Raw genomic sequence first — 20,608 nt, forward strand, 5'->3', positions numbered from 1 at the left:
CACCTGTGTTTGAGGTCTCCTGGCATTTTGCAGAAACACTGGCACAAGGATTTCTTTGAGCATGTACAAGTTGCAAAGCGCTAAAGAAAAAGGCAGCAAAGGCAGCTGGTGCTATCTGCAGAATACACCATGGGCCATGCATCGGGCCACATCCTCAGAGGGTGGAAATTGGCATGGCCCCGTTGACTTCACTGGCGCGATATTGATTTACACCAACTGAGTCCCTGGCCCACTGACTGCATGTAGCCCCATAAAGCTGTTTCACTCCAAAGTTCAGCACAGAACTGCTGCTTTAGCATATACAGCCCTTGGCTCTTGGTTTACAACGGTTTCGGCAGGGTGAGAAGTGGCCACAACTTCACTAATGCTTACGGATAATGCTCACTGAACTGTCCTACTGTTGATGCTAGTGGGGAGGCCTAACCTTGGGTGCTTCTCCTTACATTTAATATGTACATATATAAAACAAACAAGGCTCCTCCCATGCATGGGTTGCCTGTTGCCCATATGGAATAATGGCCTCAGGTACAACCTGGCTTCTACAGTCTGAATCCTGAGGATCTTGCCTTTGTTCAGTCCTTTCGTGGACATCACTCCCTCTGATTTCACTGGGAAGCCACAGATGAAGGCCCTCAGGGTTTGACACTATGCGCCAGCTCTCCACGGCTGTACCCCAGTGTGCTCCCTGGCTTCACACAACCTGCATTTGGTGTCAAATTTGCCCTGACAATCCCTTTGAAATGATTTCTGGATTAATTTCTGCCATGGTGGGAATGTAGTTGAATTCTCAACAGCCCGGCCCCCAGCCCTGCAGCTTACTGTCGGGCCATTGCAGTGCATTGGCCTGTCCCTGCAGCTTACGCTAGTGCGTGTTTCACGTCAAGAACGTTTTCCGTAAATCTCCACTTCACGATCCAGCTTTTAGGACTGTAAATAATTGACCCATCACAAACCCAGGAGGAGACAGGGGTGGGAGGAGGCTAACCCAGGCCTGCGCTGAAAGGTGGGGTTTGGAAAGGTTCTGAGCAGAGCGGTGTGCAGTGGTGTCCTCTGCCACTGGTGACACTGTGTAACTCTTTTTTTTAAAAATAAACAAACAAAAAATAGGGATTTCCTAACTTGTGGTCAGTTCAGAAAGAAAAGGAGAAGTTTATCCCAGAGAGAGACGGCAGCAGAGAACAGTTGAAGACGACTCAGCAGCGCTTTCCATTCCAGCCTTCTCCGTTCTACTCGGGAGGATCCGCTGAGCTGAAGCACTTGTTCCTTCACCTGAAGAGGCACCTTCAGTCCAAGGGAGATGGACCCTGCCGTCCTGGTGCTTCTGGCAGCAGCTGGCATCTGGCATGGTAGGTCTGACAGCACCAACTCCACTGAGCCAATGTGAGCCCGCGGCAGCTGGAAAGCGGTGGCATGTAGGATGTGTCTAGAGAGAGACTTGCATGTTGGGGAGACTCTTTCTGCATGACCCATAGGTGACTCTGCAGAACAGGAGGGATCCCAAGCTCCCTGGTCAGTGTTTGCTCCACCCTTTCTCCAGCAAACTCCCATTAAAGTCACTGGGCCGGATTTTTAAAGGTGTTTAGGACCCTACAGATGCAGATAGACGCCAACTGGGGTTTGCAAAAGCACTCGAGTGCCTAACGGCTTCAGGAACACCTTTAAAAATCTGGCCCTTAGCGCTCTGCCTGGGTCAGGATGGAACGGAAGTTCAGCAAGGTGCTCCGGGTTTGGCCCAAAGAGCATGCAGCCCCGAATCCAAAAGGGAGCGCAGCACTCATGATCCCATCCCCAGCAAACCAAGGGGGGCTGGGATGAAGCGTTACAGCCCCTCATTCAGCAGACTGTTGCAGGGGGCAACTGCTGCAATGGTGGGAGAGTTAAAAGGCGGCCCCTCCGACACAGCCGGAATAGGCAAGGTGTGGTTTGCCTTGCAGACTCATTATGGCTCATTTATAGCACTGGGCACAAGAGAATGATGCTGCACTAAGAGCAACATGCCAACATTATCAGGGATTTACAAGACAATCTGAGGCTCCTAGGGCCAGATTTATAAAGGTATTTAGGTGCCTAAAGATGCAGAGAGGCACCAAGTGGAGTTTACAAATCAAGTTCTGCAACTAACTCCCATTGACTTTTGTTCTGTCTGTACTGCGCCTCTGATGGGGGTCCTGGTCCCTGACAAGGGATCCGAGACGCTCTGAGAATCCAGATAATAAATAACAATGGGAGTTAGGCACCTAACATACTGAGGCAGTTTTGTAAAATCCTCTAGGTGCCCATCTGCCTGTGTCAGTCCAGTCCCTTGTGTCCCAGCTGTTAGAGCAAAGGGCTAGGAACCAATAGAGCCCCAGGACAGATCTCCGCTAAGCTGTGGGCTCATTCTATTCGTAACGCCTGCACCATTGTTTTGAACATATAAGGCACTGTAGACGTGCTAAGTGTTATTGGATGGGCGTGGACAAGCCCTGGTGGTTTTTTTTTCTCTTGGGAAGGCAGGATCCCCAGTGAAAATCATGGGCTGCATCTGAGGGGCACTTATTCTCAACTCAGTCCCCCTCCACTCAAGAGCATGAGCATGCTCAAGAGCTCCACTCAAGAGCATGCTATGAATAGCCAGCGCTGGTTCCTGCAGGTGGCCTGTAAACTCGGCAGTGGCTAGGGTATTGGGGCGCTGTATCAGATTGTGTTTGAGGGTTGCAGCCCTTTGGTGATGCTGGTGGTGCATATAGATTAGATGCTTTTGTGCCTTATGACCCAGTGTTTCCACCTCTAGCTGTCTAGTGCCACGTTTCTTGCTCCATTATAATCTATTCCCACAGCAGCAACGTCTTCTCCGATCTTTTTTTTATGTCATCTCTTCTCCTTCTCTTTTCTGTCTTGCACCAAGTGGGATCCAGTCAAAGGCTTGTCTAGGAATACTGGAATTTTTTTATATCCCTACAACATGCCTAAGCCACTTCAGCCTGCTTTCTCCAATCATTGTGAAGGGCTAGGCCAAGGGTATTGTTAAGCCTTTCAATGGAATGGGATGGGAGAGAAATACAGCAAAGTCTGTGCTGTCTGTTCTGATTTGGATGCTATGCCCGTTCCCTGTCATTGTCTCTCTTCAGTCCTCCAAGAGAAGCATGCAGGATTCTCCCGCCCATTTGCAAAATAAAATATGGAAAGGGGACCCCTCTGGAAACTGAGTGTTTTCTGGTTTTGCATTTCAAGCAATGGTGACATTGTGGGAGAGGTTCCCTCCCCAGTCCCTCTCCCCTGCAACCGAACTCTAACCCTAACCTTTAAGGAACTGTGCAGTTCCTCCATGAAACTGAGCATCTGGGACTGTCCCAGGAAGACAGGAATGGCTGGGAACCCTGGGTAGGATGGGAACTTGGGATAATGTGAACTAGGCAGTTACTGGGGAGACACAAGGTTTCCTGGAGCCTAGAGAACTCTGTCAGGATCTCCACTGGAAACATAGACACGTTTACAATGAAGATCCACATTCAGTGGGTCCATCTCATTAGGCATTGCTGGGTATTTCCCTACAGAGTTCCCCCATGAAGCCTTTGATAGCTGAGTTTTATCACAGTTATTCAGAAATCCCACAGCACCAAGAATCTTGAAGCATCCCTAGGTTTGCATGAACCAGCATTATCCCTGCATAAGTCTCCAGTGGGTTGTATTTTGCTTTGTCTGAATTTGATTAATCTGTTTCTTGACTCCTTAGTTGTTTCTTTTGGCATTGCTGTGTTTCCTCCTGCTAGGTCACAGTACAGTTGCTGGGTCCCAGATATGCTATATTTCTTTAATAACTTTGGGCCCAGTTCCCAAACATGGCATCCCTGCCCCCAGATCAAATAGGCTGGGCAAATCCCACATCAGATGCCCCACTTGCATGCAGCGACTGGTTGTTTGCGTATCCCAGGGTGGAATCTGGACACCCTTTTAAGGCACCTGTGTTTGAAGGTTGGGCTTTGAGGGCTGACCCCTTCAAAGGAGTTAGGCTTCTAACTTCTGTTGATTTCAGTGGATGTTAGGAAACTAAATAGAAGTTAGAAGCCTAACTCCATTTGAACATTCAGCCCCTGAGTGTTTGACACCTTGCATGCTGGGACAAGTCTGCCAAGGGACTATACCATTTTCAAGGGGGTCCTAACAAAGGCATGGAGTGTCACTTCACTGGACATCCCCACAGGGCAGTGAGGGATGCAATGTGGGCTACGCTCCGGTAGGGACATAGATGTAAGGTTATTCCTGATTCTGGAGGCAACTGGAGCTGCCTGGCTATTAGAATATTATGGACTAGACAGCTGGGATGTGTGTGAGAGAGAGAGATTGGGCACTGAAGGATGCTGCAGTTGACTCTGGTTAGTTAGTGCCTCAGGAATTGCTTCTAATGCAGGACACTGAGCCATGAGGCCCCATGCCCTTTCAATTTCCAACATCTGATTTAAGTCCTGCTGACTCTGTGTGAGCCTGGGGGACGTCGCTGGGCCTCCATGCACTCTCAGGCTGGAACCTCACCGGATACTAGCATCTGCCTCTGAGCTTAGAGTCCCTGGGAAAATAAGTTTAAAGAACAACAAGCTCTGGCCCAATGAAGGGGCCTGGCTAATTGTTGTGGCTGGGATGGTCAAGGGGGATGGGCTTCATCCTGCAACTGGAGGTCATTGTTACACAACCATGGTGTGATGAAGCCAATGGCCAGCAGTTACCGACAACAATGAGGAAGTTGGTGGGTGACGCTCTCCAGCTTTGTGTGAGATTGCATTCTGGTCAGCAGGAGAACAGAACCCTGAGCCAGAGCTCCTGCCACGTTACGGGGGGGGGGGGCTGATTTACTGTCCTAATGCATCTCACCAGCAACTCCACTCACACTCGGGTACTGGCCCTGGTGCATGCTTTATCTGCTTTAATCAAAGCTAGTTCAGGTATGTCTACAGGTGCTGTGATCACACCTCCCGACTGCAGTGTAGACATATCCTTAATACTAATGGCCAATGCTAAGTTTACCAAGCAAACCAGTTAGCAAAACAGTGACAGCAAGGCACACTGATGGCTGGACAAGAAACCAACATACAAGCAGATCCACTCCCATCCCCTCATACAGAGCTCTAGCATAGAAGGGAGCAGGAAACTGTAGATACATGGAAAATATGGTTTCAAAGGGATTGTGGGATATTCTCTGCTTGGGGACTAAATGGGTTTTTTCCTGTTTCTATAAGAAGTCAAAAAACAGCAAAAAAAAGTTCAAGAGGAATAAATGTCAAATATTCCATATGTCGTCCTTTCCAATTGCTCATACACAGCTCTGTTGGAGTCTGCTCGTTGAGTTCCTGTTGAGTTAGGCCACGTCTACACTAGGAGCACTTTTCCAGTATAGGAAGGGGTTTTTTTAACTTGAGTGTATGTTCTTTTAAGATCTGGGGAAGAGGTTAGTGTTCAGAAAAGCAGAAGTGGGAGAACAGCCAGCTCTTGGAAGGGGCTGGCTGTGTATTGGGGGGGGGAAGCCAACCCCCTCAGAGCACAGATAGCCATTTGCAATGTGTTTCCTGTCCCCTGAAAGAAAACCTGTCATGAGGGTGTTATTGCAGCTTTTTCCCCATAAGGCACTGATTCATTTTTCACTTCCCCCCTCTCCTTAAATATAGGCAGTGACTAAAAGAACTCGCTGACAAGACAAAATAAATGTGTTTCTCTATGACAGTGAGGACTGAAGGAGGTTCCAGGTTCCCCTTTACTCAAACAGATGAAGGAGTTAGTTCCACAATGCCTCTTAAAGGCAAATATGGCAACTCAAATTCAGGCCTGAAGTGTGACCCACTGTAAAATGGTGATCATTAGGCTAGGAGATCATGTGGCCCAGTGCATAGCTACAGGTCTGTGAGTTAGGAGGACTGGGTTCCACCCCTGGCCTGGCCAATTACTCGCTGTTTGACCTTGGCTAAGTCATTTAAATGCTCCGTGCCTCAGTTTCCCCATCTGTAAAATGGGAATAATAATGCTTCCCTTTATACAATTCTGTGAGTACTAAGGATGAAATGCTATCAGATCTGGGTAGTTATCTGGCCTCTATCACCACAGTATTTGAGTACTTATACAAGTACCATGTATTATTTTGTAATTTTCAAAATCCACGACTCAGCCACCAAGAAATTAGTTTCCCCAAAACAGTTTTTGAAACAAAATCAGTGCTTTGAGCTCTTTCAGTTGCTCTGCACAAAATAGTTTGGCACATTTCTTTCCTGTTCTGTTCTGATGTTAGCACTAATGTAGTACACAGAGAGAAGTAAACAAAAGAAAATGGCATTGATTGCTGCTGGATTAAAAATGCAGGAGTAGGAGTATGTCCCAGCACAATTTACACAATGTGCTTACAGCTCCACAGTGAAATTTACGGCCAAATAAATGCTGATCAATAGGAAAAAAACAACTTCTAAGAAAGTAAAACAAAGCAACCCTGGAGCCTGGATTAATCAGTGCAAAACAGTGGATTTTGCCACCTAAGGCTCTGAATGTTCTGACAGCAAATACCCCTCCTAGCCTAAAATTCATTCCATCAGAGAAGTAATTAAAATAAAAAGCCCAGCCAACCATATCAGCCTAGAATCTGGGCTATGAGTATGAAATGAACCAAAAGTCCAATTCTGGCCAGCCACCCCAGTCTTTATGGCAACTGTTCCTTGTGCCCTTGCCAAGATATTCCATGCGAGGTGAGATGAGATCCCACCAGTTTATCTGTAAGGCACGCTGGTTGTTCACCTATCCTCTCTTTCTTGTTTGCAGGCTCGGCATCTCCGACAATCGACCCTAATGTCACCGCCATGATTGTGAACAAAGGAGACCCCGTAACCTGGCGCTGCTCTGGGGATTTCAGCGTGGAATGGGTCGGCACCAGACGGAATATGATCGTGGACTCGAGGGGTACTAACAGCACTCTCACTATTACCAGTGCCACGTACAGGGACACCGGCACCTATCAGTGCGCTTATACCCACGGCGGAGACGTGGAGCGAGCGTCCGTCCATCTCTTTGTGAGAGGTAGCTAATGCCGTTCCTTCGCTTACTGTCACACTCATTTAAGGGTTGTCTACACAGGATAGTTTTACCTGTTACCCTGATACAATTGTAGCCATACCAATACCAATTATACCAGTATAACCCTCTCCCCCACATGTGGACACTCTTATTCACCCTTAGGGAGACAACGTGGCCTCCTGGATAGAGCACTGGACTGGGCCTCAGAAGGCCTGGAGTCCATATTCCTGGCCTCCCACTGGTTCGCTAGATGAGCTGGGCAAGTCATGTCACTGCTCCATGCCTCAGTTTCCCCATCTAGAGATCTATGGATGAAAAATGCTATGTAAGAGCTGGATATTCCAGATAAGAGATACTCTGGGATTAGAGTGGATTAGAGCGGCTTTCTTTTTTTGTTTTGTTTAAACCCCTTCCAAAACAGCATAAACGAGACCTCATTGGGACCTAGACCAATACAGTATGCATTTAAATTCACACCTTAGCTTATACCATTATAACTTTCTTGTGCGGAAAGGTTTTGCTTACTGCTTCTAGTACACTCCTCTAGTGCAGTGCTTCTCAACCGTTTTGATGTCAGGGACCAGCTTGCTGCCTTCCTAAACTGTGTTGGGAAAATCTCAGGGACCGTCACTGGTCCGTGGATCAGCTGTTAAGAAACACTGTCTAGTGCCCACACAGGTGACTGTCACCTGGCTTCTGCTGAATATACTCTGCCAGGCAGAGGGTTTGCTATTGGGGACCCTACGCAGGCAGGGGTGCTATGATGGCCTCATGGACGGAAATCCACGGTGCACTGCAAGCCACGAAGCTATGCTCCCACCATTCTGGGAAGGCGTGCAGCATATTACCCCCTAGTGTAATATTAATTATTGTATGCGCTTTGCTTGATTCCACTATCTGGTTTGTCTTATTCCATCGATAGATCCCGAGAAGGTGTGGTATGTCCATAGCATCAGGGTCAGAGTAAGCGAAGGCCGTGATGCACAGCTGCCATGTCTGATCACTGACCCAGAAAATGGGTCCAACGTTACCCTGCTGAAGGACGATTATTCTCCAGTCTTACCAGGGACCGAGTTTTCTTTCAGCCCTCGGGATGGAGTAACCATATACAACGTGAAGCAAGAGTATAAAGGATCTTACAGGTGTGGGGCCCTGATCAATGGAAAAATGGAGAGGTCATCGAAAATCCAATTGATTGTCCTGAAAGGTAAAGGGTTAGGTTTCTGATCACTCTTCCAGCAGTTCCATGGGGAGGCAGCTATTGTTAACTCTGTCAGGAGCGGGTCTAGGGAGCTCGTTTGGGGAAAGGTCATAGAAGTTAGAGATGGAAATGACCTCCTGGGCCACGGAGGCTAGAATTTTCGAAGGAGCCTAAGGGAGTTAGGTGAACAGTTCCCATTGAATTTCAGTGGGATTTGGTCACCTAATCCCCATAGACACCTTTATAAAGCAGAGCCCAAGTCCATCCCTCTACCAATGCAGGATTGTTTCTGATTGTGTATTCCCAGGACTTATGTCCAGTCTAGTTTTAAATGTTCCCATTGATGGGGTTCCACCCCTTTCCTTGGGAGACTATTCCACAGCCTGACAGGAACCTTTTCTCTGTACTCTGTTTAGCACGGATGTGCTATTGGACAGTCCCGTGTACACTGCTGTTACTACATGAATAATACATTTGATCGATGGACTCCTATTAATGCTGATAATACCCCTGGCATCTTGCTCCTCTACCTCCTGGCTGTTTGCATCATGCAGATCCTTGCAGATGCATCCAGCAGCCTGAAGGAAAATCTGCTCTTCCTACTGGAACACTGCAAATCCTGAGGCCTTGGTGCAGTGCTCTTGCAGCTGGGCAAACAGGCAGATGGGACAGGGATTCCTCACCCTGTAAGGCTTTTGAGCCAGCTCGTGGTGATGTCCCCGCCCTGAAAGTGATAGTGCTGGGAGGAGTGAGGATGACAATGGTGGTGAAGGTGGTGCCAATGATGGGTGAAGGGATTAAAGTGGATGGCAGCAAGAGCCAAGCAGCCACGTCCTTGGGGATTCTTCAAGGATGCAGAGGCCTTTAAGCCCACCTGTAACTAATCCTTGCCCATCTCTGCCTTTGTTTAGCAATGGTAAAGCCGCTTTCAGTCACTGTGGAACAAAAAGACCATGTGCGAATACAGGGGGAAAGTTTCCAGATCACCTGCAATTTAATTTCTCCTTCCCACAAGTACAACATCAAGTGGATCCATCCAGCTCAGAATGTAAGTCATTTTCCCCTGTCCGTAAGGGGGAATGTGATCTCTCTGGAAAATGGGGAGGGAGAGGATGGCCAGAGTCATTCCTGACCCACGGAGCCTTCCATATGGTAGCCGCTGATGGGAGCACAATACTGAAGCGCATGATTAGACTGCGTATTGCACGTAAACGCTGGAGACCTAAGCACAGCCATCCTTTCTCTCTCTCCTTTGTTGCGGTGACAGTTTACAAAGGGTTAAGAGACACATGCACACATTCTTGGTGGCTCACTGTACGAGAGAATGAAATGGGGGTTGTTTTATTGGGGTTCGCTGAACAGTGCCTGCAAAATGACACGTAAAACCCACTTCTACAAGCCAGCCTTGCCCCAGTAACCCCATCAACATCCTAGCTCATAAAACAACAAACACCCACAATGCACAGACACTCCCCTCGAGAAGGGGAGAGCAAGGGCGGTCTTCTTGTGTTGACTTTAGTACATTATGGGTTGGTTTTAATACTTTTCATACATAGATAAAACTTTGATGAGTGCATTTTAAAAACCTAGGTTAGATAAAATAGTACTTCCTGGTTGAGAGTTGTTACTGTCTCAGTGTAGGAGATGATATTAGCACACAAAGTATAGCAGTCTGTTCAGATAATGCAATGTAACTACAGCTCATAATCAAAGGGTTGACAATGAGTGTAAAGAAATCTATATGCCTGTCTATGCTACAAGTATCTGCACTGAAGACTTCAATTAACTGTATCTGTTTGTCTCCACTTGTCTGCACTTTAGCCATATAAATTCTTGGACAAGGTCTAGTAAGGTAGAAAACAAGACGAAGGGCACAGTAATCGCTAATACTGATTTCTGTTCCAAAACAAATCAGTCTAACATTCCTTCCCTATGGCTGCAGGTCACCATCACTACCAACAACGACTTTGCACAAGAGGACTATTACGTTTCCTTCACCCTATACATTCCAGCGGTGACAATAGGAGACAGTGGACTATACAGTTGTGTAGCAAACAATTCTGTGGGATCCAGTAATTCTTCAGCTGTGCTCCAGGTTGTAGGTGAGCAATTCCTGAACAGGCAAGAAAAGTGAGATCATGAAATTTGTGCCCATGCACACGCACATACAACCTCGTCTCCCTCATTCATTTGCATCTAACACCACAACCTTGTCCCTGTGTTGGTTTGCCAGTGGAGACCCCCTGATTAGACCCACCTGGTTCAATCCCAGAACTCTACAGTGGATAGAAAAGGGAAGTCTAGGTGTCTTGAGAGAAAAGGGGCAGGTGCCACTATCCAGTTAGTGATCTGGTCGCTGGTGCAGTCAGATGCAAAGCCAGGGAAGATCTTCTCTTTGTCTACAAGTTTAATAAACAGCCCCTAAAAAGATTAATCAGACAAGGTCACAGCAGAGGCCATTGAAACAAAAGCTGACTGCATGCCCCACACTGGGAGAGGGTGGGTCTGTGCTCCCTTCCAGTGGCAGATCCATAGAAGAGAATAAAAGTCTAATGCAGATGCAAGTTGAAAGAGCTACTTCTGCAGTTCAAAAAGAAGCAGCTCATCCTTTTAGCTCTGAAGCTCCTGAGCTCAAATTAGCTGATGACCAAAGCAGGGGTTTGTAGTACGCTGGTGGGGGAAGGCGGGCTCAGATCTGAATGTGCTCCCCAGACGAGAAGAGACCAGGGGCTTGGCAAAGGGAATGGACTGGACTCCTGGGGGATGCACAGGTGATACAGCCTGCTAGTTTAGCCACATCACTCTTTAGCATAGCTGACTCAGCCAATGCATTCAGGTCCTCCCCTTTCCCAGCTATCCTGTCCGTTAATCAGTTAACCTCAAGTCCTTGTCATATCAGTTCCCTCCAAACCTGGGTATGGGTCACACTATATAGTAAGGTTCTATTTATAAGGTGTTAATGGATGGTTCATAGATGCGATATGCTTGTTGCCGACATGAGTAGTGTAGGTCACATGTGGTTATAAGAACACCAGCAGACAGTGTTAAAGATAGTCATAAGCCATGGTTCTAAGCAACCAGTTAACCTGCTGGGCTGTAACAATCTCTAGCAATTGATTAGCCATCTATTAGCCCTTTGTAAATGGAACTTTAATATGAAGTGTGACCTGGATATGCCCCAGCCTCTGAGAGTAACTGAAAGCTCATCAGGAAAAGACAGCATTGCACTGAGAGAATGTAATTTCATTGTCCCGCGTCAGGCTGAGCTGGGTCCCACCAGGAACTGGGATCAGCAAAGACCTCTCTACGCCCAAGCCAATCTTGATGTAAAGGCAGGCGACTACTGAGATCAGTGGAGCTGAGCAGCACTTGTGCCAGGGCTGAATGTGGATGACCTTTGTCCTTCGCAGACACACCCACTGATTGGCTTTGCTCTTTTTGTCTCTCAGAGAGAGGTTATGTACATCTGTTGCCCATGCAGAACAGCAGCCACGAAGTACAGTTGGGAGGAAATCTGGAACTGCAGGTCTTGATTGAGGCTTACCCCAGACTTAGCAACTGGAGGTGGACACATGAGAATCCTTCCCAACACTCCGTGAGCGCCGTACACAATGACCAAATGGTCCCTGGTAACAACAGGTATAGTATCTCCTCTCGCCTTTGTGCTCATCAGCAGAGTATTTCATCATAGGCACCATAGAATATCAGGGTTGGAAGGGACCTCAGGAGGTCATCTAGTCCAACCCCCTGCTCAAAGCAGGACCAATCTCCAATTTTTTTTGCCGAATTTCCCTAAATGGCCCCCTCAAGGACTGAACTCACAGTTCTGGGTTTTGCAGGCCAATGCTCAAACCACTGAGCTAATTTCCAACACTGCCAGATGGATCCTTTCTACTAGGAACAGGCTCCCCCTACAGCAGACCCCTTCTAGGGGGATTATTCATTTTAAAGGGCAAGGGGACTATCCCCCCTTATCCAGAGAGCAAGGCAGCCTTTCCTTGGGCGGCACAACAGGGGAAGTCCCCATCACTCTCGTAGGCATTTGATACTGTTGTTCATGTTTGTTCACTTTTTGGTTGGGGGGCAAAGAAAATGCAAATGTGGGCTGAGGACAGGGTGGCTTCTTTCAATGCAACCAGACACAGGGATAAAGACAGCCATGTCTTCATAATTCCTATGGGATGTGACAGGGCGGAGGCAGCCATACGTCTGCATGTCTCCTACTGCATCAGACCCTTCCATTACCAGGGGCTGCCCACCACAGATCCACACCCAGTCCACCAGCCAGACCAACAGCCCCTATCCTCCACTGTGGTCCCAGCTGACTCTGGGGCCAGTGGACTTCAGCTGAGATCGAATTCCTTAAGTGGCCTCTCCCACATCCATTTGCACTTCAGCTCCACCTACTGGTTTCACCAGTGGCTATGGAGCTCTCACACAGGCTGGGGGATGATGGCCAATGCTGGAGGTGGGTCAGAGGCAGATGAGATGTGGCCAGAAGCCAAAGGAAAAGAGCTGGCTGGGACCTCACACAGTGCCCCACAAAAAACCAGCACATTTAAAGAACAGAACCTTCTGTTAGTTGGGAAGAACTGGCTAATTCCCCTTTTGTTTCTCAGAAACAAACAATTACCCACCGAACGAGGAACTGGAGCAGTGAACTATGGAGAGGGCCCTCCATCACTCAGAGTCAGGGTTCTAAGGGCTGTGTTAGGGGTTCAGGAACACTAATGGGATGAGATAGATGGTGGGGCAAGTTGAGTAATGAGGGAAAAGTCCATCTTTTCAAAATTTGTGTGGCTGGCCATTCCCCGTCCTTCTCAGTTACAGACTGGAGACTAACTCTCCTCAGTGTCTGAGTTCTCTCTCCTGCTGGGGCGGGCGTACTGTAACCTCTCTGGAGTTTGCTGTCTTCACACACACTGTTTTATCACTTTGTTGGGTCAGCACTATAGATAGCAAGGGGAATAGGGGAACATCACATGGGAGGCAAGCTGCTCACTTCATCTCCTGCTCCAGCCAGGGCGATGGTAAGAAGATATCATTTTGGAAGGTGTGGAGAGAAAAGTGTCCCCAGCTTCTCCCCACACACATAGGGATTATAATAATGACCATCTCTCTGGGATCAAGCAAGTCATGTTTGCAAGGCACTTTAAGATCCTTGGCTGAAGGTACTACTACAAAAGTGTCTTGCAAACTTGAATTGAGTGAGTCCAGAGAAGTCCAGATAAAGAACCTCTTGCTGAGAGGCTAAGTGACTTGCTTATGGTCACAGAGAAAGTCGGTGGCAGAGCTAGGAACCAGAATCCGAACTGCCAATCCTTTGCTTTAACCACTGGACTTTAACCTGTTTGGGTTGGCAATCCAGAAGTGCCAATGATATTACGTGACAGCTGTTTACCAATTGCTGGTGCCTTTCATGTCACTGTTTACATCACAAGATGCATTCGAGGTCAGTGGAAGCTGCGTGTGCTCAGCCCTTTGAAAATCAGACCTAAGATGTGCTGCAGAGGGGAAAGTGTTCATAGCACTCCAAGGCCGGCACAGCACAGAAGCAGGTGTTTTTAATCCAGGCTCCTGAGTCAAGGCAGGGACAGAAGCTCCTGTGGATATGATGCTGAGATCCCTCTTGCCTGTCTCGAGAGGCCAGCCGGCTGAAGACTGAAGTCCCCATAGCACTCTCCTGGGCAACATCCTCTCTCTCAGAAGAACAGGTCTCATGTCCTAGGGGGAGATTTTCATTGCCTTTCACAGAGGGTGAAGCCGCTAGCTGCCCTTGGTGCCACTGAAACCCTCCCTGTAAGGCTAGGTGTGGGTTATTGCTAGGAACGCACTGGCTGCTGCAAACGTGCATGCAGCGATCGCACCACCACTGCGCAGCACTGAGAGACCTGGTTGTTTTTGTGATGTGCAGCTTTCTTCAGTCCCTTTTATTCTCTCTCGGGACAGGTACAACACCACGCTCTCCCTGAACCGGCTGAGAGAAGAGGAAAGCGGACTGTATACATTCTATGCTGCGAATACTGAGGCCAATGCATCGGTGACCTTCAGCATCTCCCTGAAAAGTAAGTGCCCTGCCTGCCGCCAAATCTGCGAAGCAGAGGATGGAAACCAGTAGCGGATAGCAAGGGGATGAGAGGAGATGGTTCTTGCTCTTCCTGCCAGCAAATGAGGAGCTTACGGAATTAGTTCCAGGAAGGCAGCTGTCACAGTAACCATCAAAGCAGCCGCTGAGAACATCAAAGCTGCTAAATGCTGCCTCACTTACGCCTGTGGGGTGGTGCACTCACGAGAGTGATGGTAGCGATGGCCACAGTGGCCTTTTCACAGTAATCATTGTGCTTGTCAACTCTGGCTCTCCAAGCCCTTTGCAATGGTGGGTCACTGTACCTGGATACAGTCACCTCTGCTAAGCTGGTGTTACAGTCAGAAGTTCCAAGGTACAGTGACTGTAACATGGCAGAGTCAGCATACAGGGAAGGTGTTAAGCTTTCTACTGTACTGTATTCGGTGGATTACCAGCAAGTAAACTATGACAAATATATCATTGTATATTTACATTAAATACCAGGATTCACGGTTTAAATCTTACTACATTCATTACTGTATGCAAGCTACAGCATTGTTACAAATTCCAGCTTCGCAGAGGTGAATTTATCCAATGGTACTTCAGGGCAGAGAATTTCAGCCTCGGGCCACTTGTAGCTTTTAGATTCCATTTAATAAATGCTGTCTCTGTTTGTTCACTTCAGTACCATAATTTCACTGTATGACATTTGTAGCTCTACTGTAATTTCAGAATAAAGGCTGTATTTTTTTTCTGTAGGGTAGCCTTCTTTGTTCGTTCTTCTACAGTTCTCTCTTTGCTTCTTTTCTGGGGAGTCCTTGTGGATCATATTGAAATAGGGGTCACTGGCTACATGGATTGTGAATCCCCAAGATTCTGTAGTGTAGCATATTGTCCATATGAGAAGAGGGTCGGGACAGAAGAGGGTGTGCACTACTGATGAGATAGGTCCCAGCGTAGGGAGTGTCCTGCAAGATGACGAATGAGAGTAACAGGAAGGGTTTGTGCACTCAGTAAAGACTTGTCCTTGCTGGATGACAGACCATGTGAAATGGTGCTTGTAGAAATGCTGCCATAAGTAACTGGCTGGGAGGACTGATAAGGAGCTATGCGACCTTCCATCACTAGATCACTGGGTCCAGGATGGCAATGCCTGAAAGTTGTTACCACGTGACAGTTTGGGGGGTGGCCTATGGAAGTGGCCATGGAGACTGAATTCTCACTCCCAGAGGTCACCAGTGGAGGCAGTCGGGAATGAGAAATACTGTATAGGATGGAGTAGAGCAGCTCGCCCATACAAAACCTGGTCTCTGGATATGCAGAGTTGCTTTGTAGCTGGGCTGTTCCCAGGATATTAGAGAAACAAAGGAGGTGAGGTAATAGCTTATATTGGGCCAACTTCTGCTGGTGAGAGACACAAGCTTTCAAGCTTACGCCTGAAGAAGAGCTGTGTGAGGCTGGAAAGCTTGTCTCTCTCACCAGGAGAAGTTGTTCCAGTAAAAGATATTCACTCACTGATCTTGTTCTCTGGATAGACAGATTACCAAGATACAGCACAGGGAAGGGGCAGTGTGGAACCTGGATCCCAAAGACCAGGCCAAGAGACCAATAGAGACTATTACCCCTTCCCCCAAACACATAGCACTCCCCCTGCCATTTTGACATTGCACATAAATAAGTAGGATTGAAATGTAGAGAGAGCTGTGTTCATATAACTTCCGTACCTAACATTCCTTTGCATTCCCTATTCAGTCCCGCCTGAGGTCCATCTCGTCTGGATGGTACTCAATGACTCCACGAGCCTTCACTGTAAAGCCAGTGGTTACCCTGCTCCACGTATTGAGTGGTATCAGTGTTCTGGGCAATCAGACAGGTGAGAAACATCAGAGAGGGCTGGGGAGCCTTCCGCTGTGCAATGCGTCCAATCGCAATGCCAGAGCTCGCCGCGTCCTTCCCTGCCCCTACAGTAGAACTCCGAGATTCCCCATAGATGTCATCTGTATTTGCTAAACTGCTCAGCACAGACTTGCAAAAGATACATGACAATATACCAGAGTTCTGTCCAATATTACAACAACAGAGAATTATTCTGCTATTTAAAATAGATGTTTATAGATTTCAGCATCTGTCCCAGGGGTGGCTTTCCAACACCAGGTGATGGGTACCAGTTCCTAATAGCAGTGTCTAGAATACACACTAAAACATGCTTGCTGATGGGGCAGACCTGCTTAATGTGCTATTGCCCCAAAATTCAGCCCTGGTGCATCATTTGGGAAGGGATGTAAATGAGGAGCCATTCCCCAGTAATAAAGCTGCTAGGGAAGGAGATTGTTGGCACAATCAAGCTGATGCAACCCATACAGTGAGCAGGAGCTGGGTCCAGTTTTTCCATTCATGTGCAGGGGCACTGCTTTGCTGACCATCTCTATCACCTGAATGCAGGGGGCAAGGGTGCCGTGCCACCCCTGAATTACTTCCTTTGACAGGTCTATTTAGGGAGGGATAGCTCAGTGGTTTGAGCATTGGCCTGCAAAACCCAGGGTTGTGAGTTCAATCCTTGAGGGGGCCATTTAGGGATCTGGGGCAAAAATTGGGGCTTGGTCCTGCTTTGAGCAGGGGATTGGACTAGATGACCTCCTGAGGTCCCTTCCAACCCTGGTATTCTATGATTCTCTCTGAAGTTGGCGGGGCAATGTGTAGCATTTTGACCCCAGACCACTTGTCTAGCCATCTGTGTCCACCTAGCCCTCTGTGATAAGGTAGCAATGGATTCCATTTGTAGTCAGGCATGTTCCATGGAAATGTTTTCTCTCCCCTGCTTGGTGTTTCTGCAGATATGACCAGGGAAGAACACTGATTCAGAATGACACCAGCCCATTGGTAATAAGCAAATTGCCCTTTGGAAAGGTGGAAGTAGAGAGCATCCTTCAAAATAAGGAGTTGAAGGACAATGTTACTTTTTGCTGCTGGGCCATTAACAGCGAAGGGAATGACTCACAGATGCATAGCTTAGTCCCTTTTCCAGGTGAGATAAATCAGATCATTTATTATTTATATATCATTAATCAATTTAATCCAGACTTCAATTAAAGATGGCTACAGGCTATTGAGGATCCAGTTGTTGGGGACACTGGGCACTACACTAGGTAACTCAGGAGGGTGGAAGACCATGAGTGTCAAGGAAGCCCTCCTGCTCTAGGCCGGGATAAACCAAGGTCCCTTTGCTTCTTGAACCCTCTGTTATCCTGCATAACTCTGAGGAAGCTAGCACACAAACAGACAGGTTTGCACACGGCTCGCCAGCCAAGGCCAGCTTCGGCCTGGGAAACAGATAGATAAGGCAGAAACGTTTAGCAAAAACCAGTAACAAATAGGACCAAATAAGGCAAGGCTTGGGCAATGCTACTGAGGAAAAACACAACTGGCTGCTTTAGCTGATTGGCTACGGTATTGTACGGGGCAACAGGTAATTGGTTGCATAAGATTCTGTAGTGAAGTAGGAAAAGGTATAAAATGTATACTGGAATCTGCTGCAGGATTTGAGACAGCTCAGTCTCCCTGCGCCCTATTTGGAGCTCCAAATAAATCTCTTTGCTTCTCCACCCCATTGTGGTCATTGGCGCGACGCATACCGGGCAACGAACCCAGCTGTTGCTTGCCTCGGGCACTCTGTGCTGGCAACACAGTCTTCCTGTGCATACACTCTGAATGCCCCAATAACTGCTCTTGTTGACAGGTTTCAGAGTAGCAGCCGTGTTAGTCTGTATTTGCAAAAAGAAAAGGAGGACTTGTGGCACCTTAGAGACTAACAAATTTATTTGCACATAAGCTTTCGTGAGCTACAGCTCACTTCACGAAAGCTTATGCTCAAATAAATTTGTTAGTCTCTAAGGTGCCACAAGTACTCCTTTTCTTTTTGCTCTTGTTGAGTTCATTAAGAGGGCAATCAGATCAATCCTAACTTGAAGGGATTAAGTATGTCTCCTCCCCTTGCCAATAACATACTGCTAAAGAGGACTTCAGTTTTCATTACTTGCATCCATGAGGACATATTGGTGACCTGGAGAGTTTGGGTTTGAATCCTCTGGATGCTGGAGGGGATGATGGGTAAATCTTTAGTGGAGTTCCAGGGGTTTTAGCCACACACAACTCCTTAGAACGTCAATAGGAGATGCATGACTAATTCCTGAAATTACACCCAAAATCACATACCTGTCAGCGCAAATTTAAAACCTAATGAAATCAAGAAGAAAATATCATTGTTTCAGATCGTCTGGCCTTCTCTTGGTCCTAAGTGGCTCTTTTGGGGAAAAGACACATCTTTGAGTTTAATCTAATCCATTCATACTGGCATTTCCAAATACATCTACTGCTTTGGGGGAAATTTCATTTCCAGCCCCATAGCAGTGTAGGTAGGTTGGTAAATCCTGGATTTCTAAGGCTAGGTCTTGCTGTACAGCATGTTGTTCTCCTGACCCTGTGAAATCTGGGAGAGAAGGCAATGCACTAGTATAATTATCCCCTACATAAGGCACTATCATATGGAGACCCAGAGATTTCAACTCAAGACTTTTATTACTACAAACATAGGCTACTCACTTAGCTACACAAGCAACACCAATGACAAAAGAAACTGTTGTATCGGTACATCAAATTCCAGTAGAGGGCATCAACACACACACACACACACACCCCAGACTGAAAATGTGCCAAACCACTCATTTTCACGCTTAAAGCCATACCATTTTTCTCAGGTATTTATATGGATTTGCTAATTTAATCCAGAGTGAAACTTCACTTTGCAGGCCGCTGAGCTGAGCTTTAACCTGTGGAGACGACAGTGAAACCTCCCATCTTAGACATCCCCCAAAATGGCCGTTGCTCAGCAGAAGAACCTGCTTTTAGTTGCTAACCAATTTATTTGAGCGTACGCTTTCGTGAGCTACAGCTCACTTCATCACTATGGATGCATCCGATGAAGTGAGCTGTAGCCCACGGAAGCTTATGCTCAAATAAATTGGTTCGTCTCTAAGGTGCCACAAGTCCTCCTGCTCTTTTTGCGAATACAGACTAACACGGCTGCGGCTCTGGAACCTGCTTTTAGTTGTTACATTTATAAGTAAAATACTGACGAAGATCGAGTGCATAATAGCCTCCATTTCCTACCACAGTGAGATTTTTTGGTCCACCCCTTAGTGCGTATGAACCATGTTAGCGCCGAGGCAAAGTCACACAACAAGATGCTTGAGATGTAGATGATAAGGGGGAAGTTCATTATATTTCCTGGGTTTATAAGGACAGTTGGTTCTACTAGGACTGAATGACAGTCCTGTCTCTCCGCTAGTGCCTACAGTAACACTAGGGACATGCATCTGCTGGTGCTGATACCCCACATGCAGGTCAGGACAGAGGGATATGTGAATGGAAGCACGAGACAACATTCTGTATGGAACAGGCCTGCGTTGGCCCTGGGCAGATGGACTAATAGGCTCCTTTTATTGTTAATCATTCTGGGTCAAATCCTGAGGTCTTTACTCAAAAGCATTTTACTCTGGCACATTCTCACTGAATATGGGTCTCAGGAGCTGTCGCTGTATTATGAAGGGCTGGGTGGTTTTTGTTATTCGTCCCTGTTTCTATTATATACTTTGTAGAACAATATCTTTCATCTTGAAAAATTAAGACCTCCCTCCCCCGACTCCTTTGGGGGCAGCACATCAGCTCTGGGGCCACCCCCGTGTAATTATGTACAGGGGGATTCTAGAGCAAATACCTGGTTGGGTAAAATGCTAGCATGGATGACGCTCTAGTGAAGTAAACATCTGAACGGCTGGTTCTCACCATCCTTCCTTTGCTCCTCTAGGAAGAACATGGATGCACTCACATGAGCTCTTCAACCCCATTCTCTCCGCCTCTGTGGGAATACTGGTCCTGCTTCTCCTGCTGCTCCTCTTCCTGCTGTACAAATATAATCAGGTCAGACTCTGATTCCTGTTCTCTGGAGAGAAAGGACTGTAACCCATATATAAATGTCCGTATACGCAGCACTGCCCCTACCCAGCGATGCAGCCAGTGGGTTTGCCCAGGAGCCACAATGGCCAAGATCCTCCAAAGCATTTAGGCTCCTCTAAATTCCACTCCAATCCATGGAAGTTAAGAGCCTCAGGATCTGGGCCAATGAGTTGACATCTCACTGAAGCTCCATTGTCTCTTAGCTGGGATACTGTAAGATCTGGGAATGATCAACAGTCCCTGAGCCCATGGCTCTTCCCCTAGAACCCCAGGAGGAATTCTAACTCTGTGCCTGCCTCCAG

General features: G+C 47.3%; 1 protein-coding gene across 2 annotated transcripts in view; it reads left to right on the top strand.

Moving 5' to 3' along the window:
• The first annotated feature begins 1,158 nt into the window (after positions 1 to 1,158).
• CSF1R (colony stimulating factor 1 receptor) overlaps positions 1,159 to 20,608 on the top strand; it is a 31,162-nt gene continuing 11,712 nt past the window's right edge. For both annotated transcript variants that reach the window (XM_084637719.1, XM_084637720.1), the window contains exons 1-10: positions 1,159 to 1,346; positions 6,775 to 7,029; positions 7,949 to 8,233; positions 9,139 to 9,275; positions 10,170 to 10,329; positions 11,677 to 11,866; positions 14,177 to 14,292; positions 16,047 to 16,167; positions 17,129 to 17,319; positions 20,158 to 20,270. In XM_084637719.1, coding sequence (XP_084493845.1) covers positions 1,298 to 1,346; positions 6,775 to 7,029; positions 7,949 to 8,233; positions 9,139 to 9,275; positions 10,170 to 10,329; positions 11,677 to 11,866; positions 14,177 to 14,292; positions 16,047 to 16,167; positions 17,129 to 17,319; positions 20,158 to 20,270 — 1,617 coding nt within the window. In that variant the 5' untranslated portion in view covers positions 1,159 to 1,297. The remainder of the gene's footprint in view (positions 1,347 to 6,774; positions 7,030 to 7,948; positions 8,234 to 9,138; positions 9,276 to 10,169; positions 10,330 to 11,676; positions 11,867 to 14,176; positions 14,293 to 16,046; positions 16,168 to 17,128; positions 17,320 to 20,157; positions 20,271 to 20,608) is intronic.

Source organism: Lepidochelys olivacea, assembly GCF_965140295.1.
Source record: "Lepidochelys olivacea isolate rLepOli2 genome assembly, chromosome: 8".
Lineage (NCBI taxonomy): Eukaryota > Metazoa > Chordata > Testudines > Cheloniidae > Lepidochelys > Lepidochelys olivacea.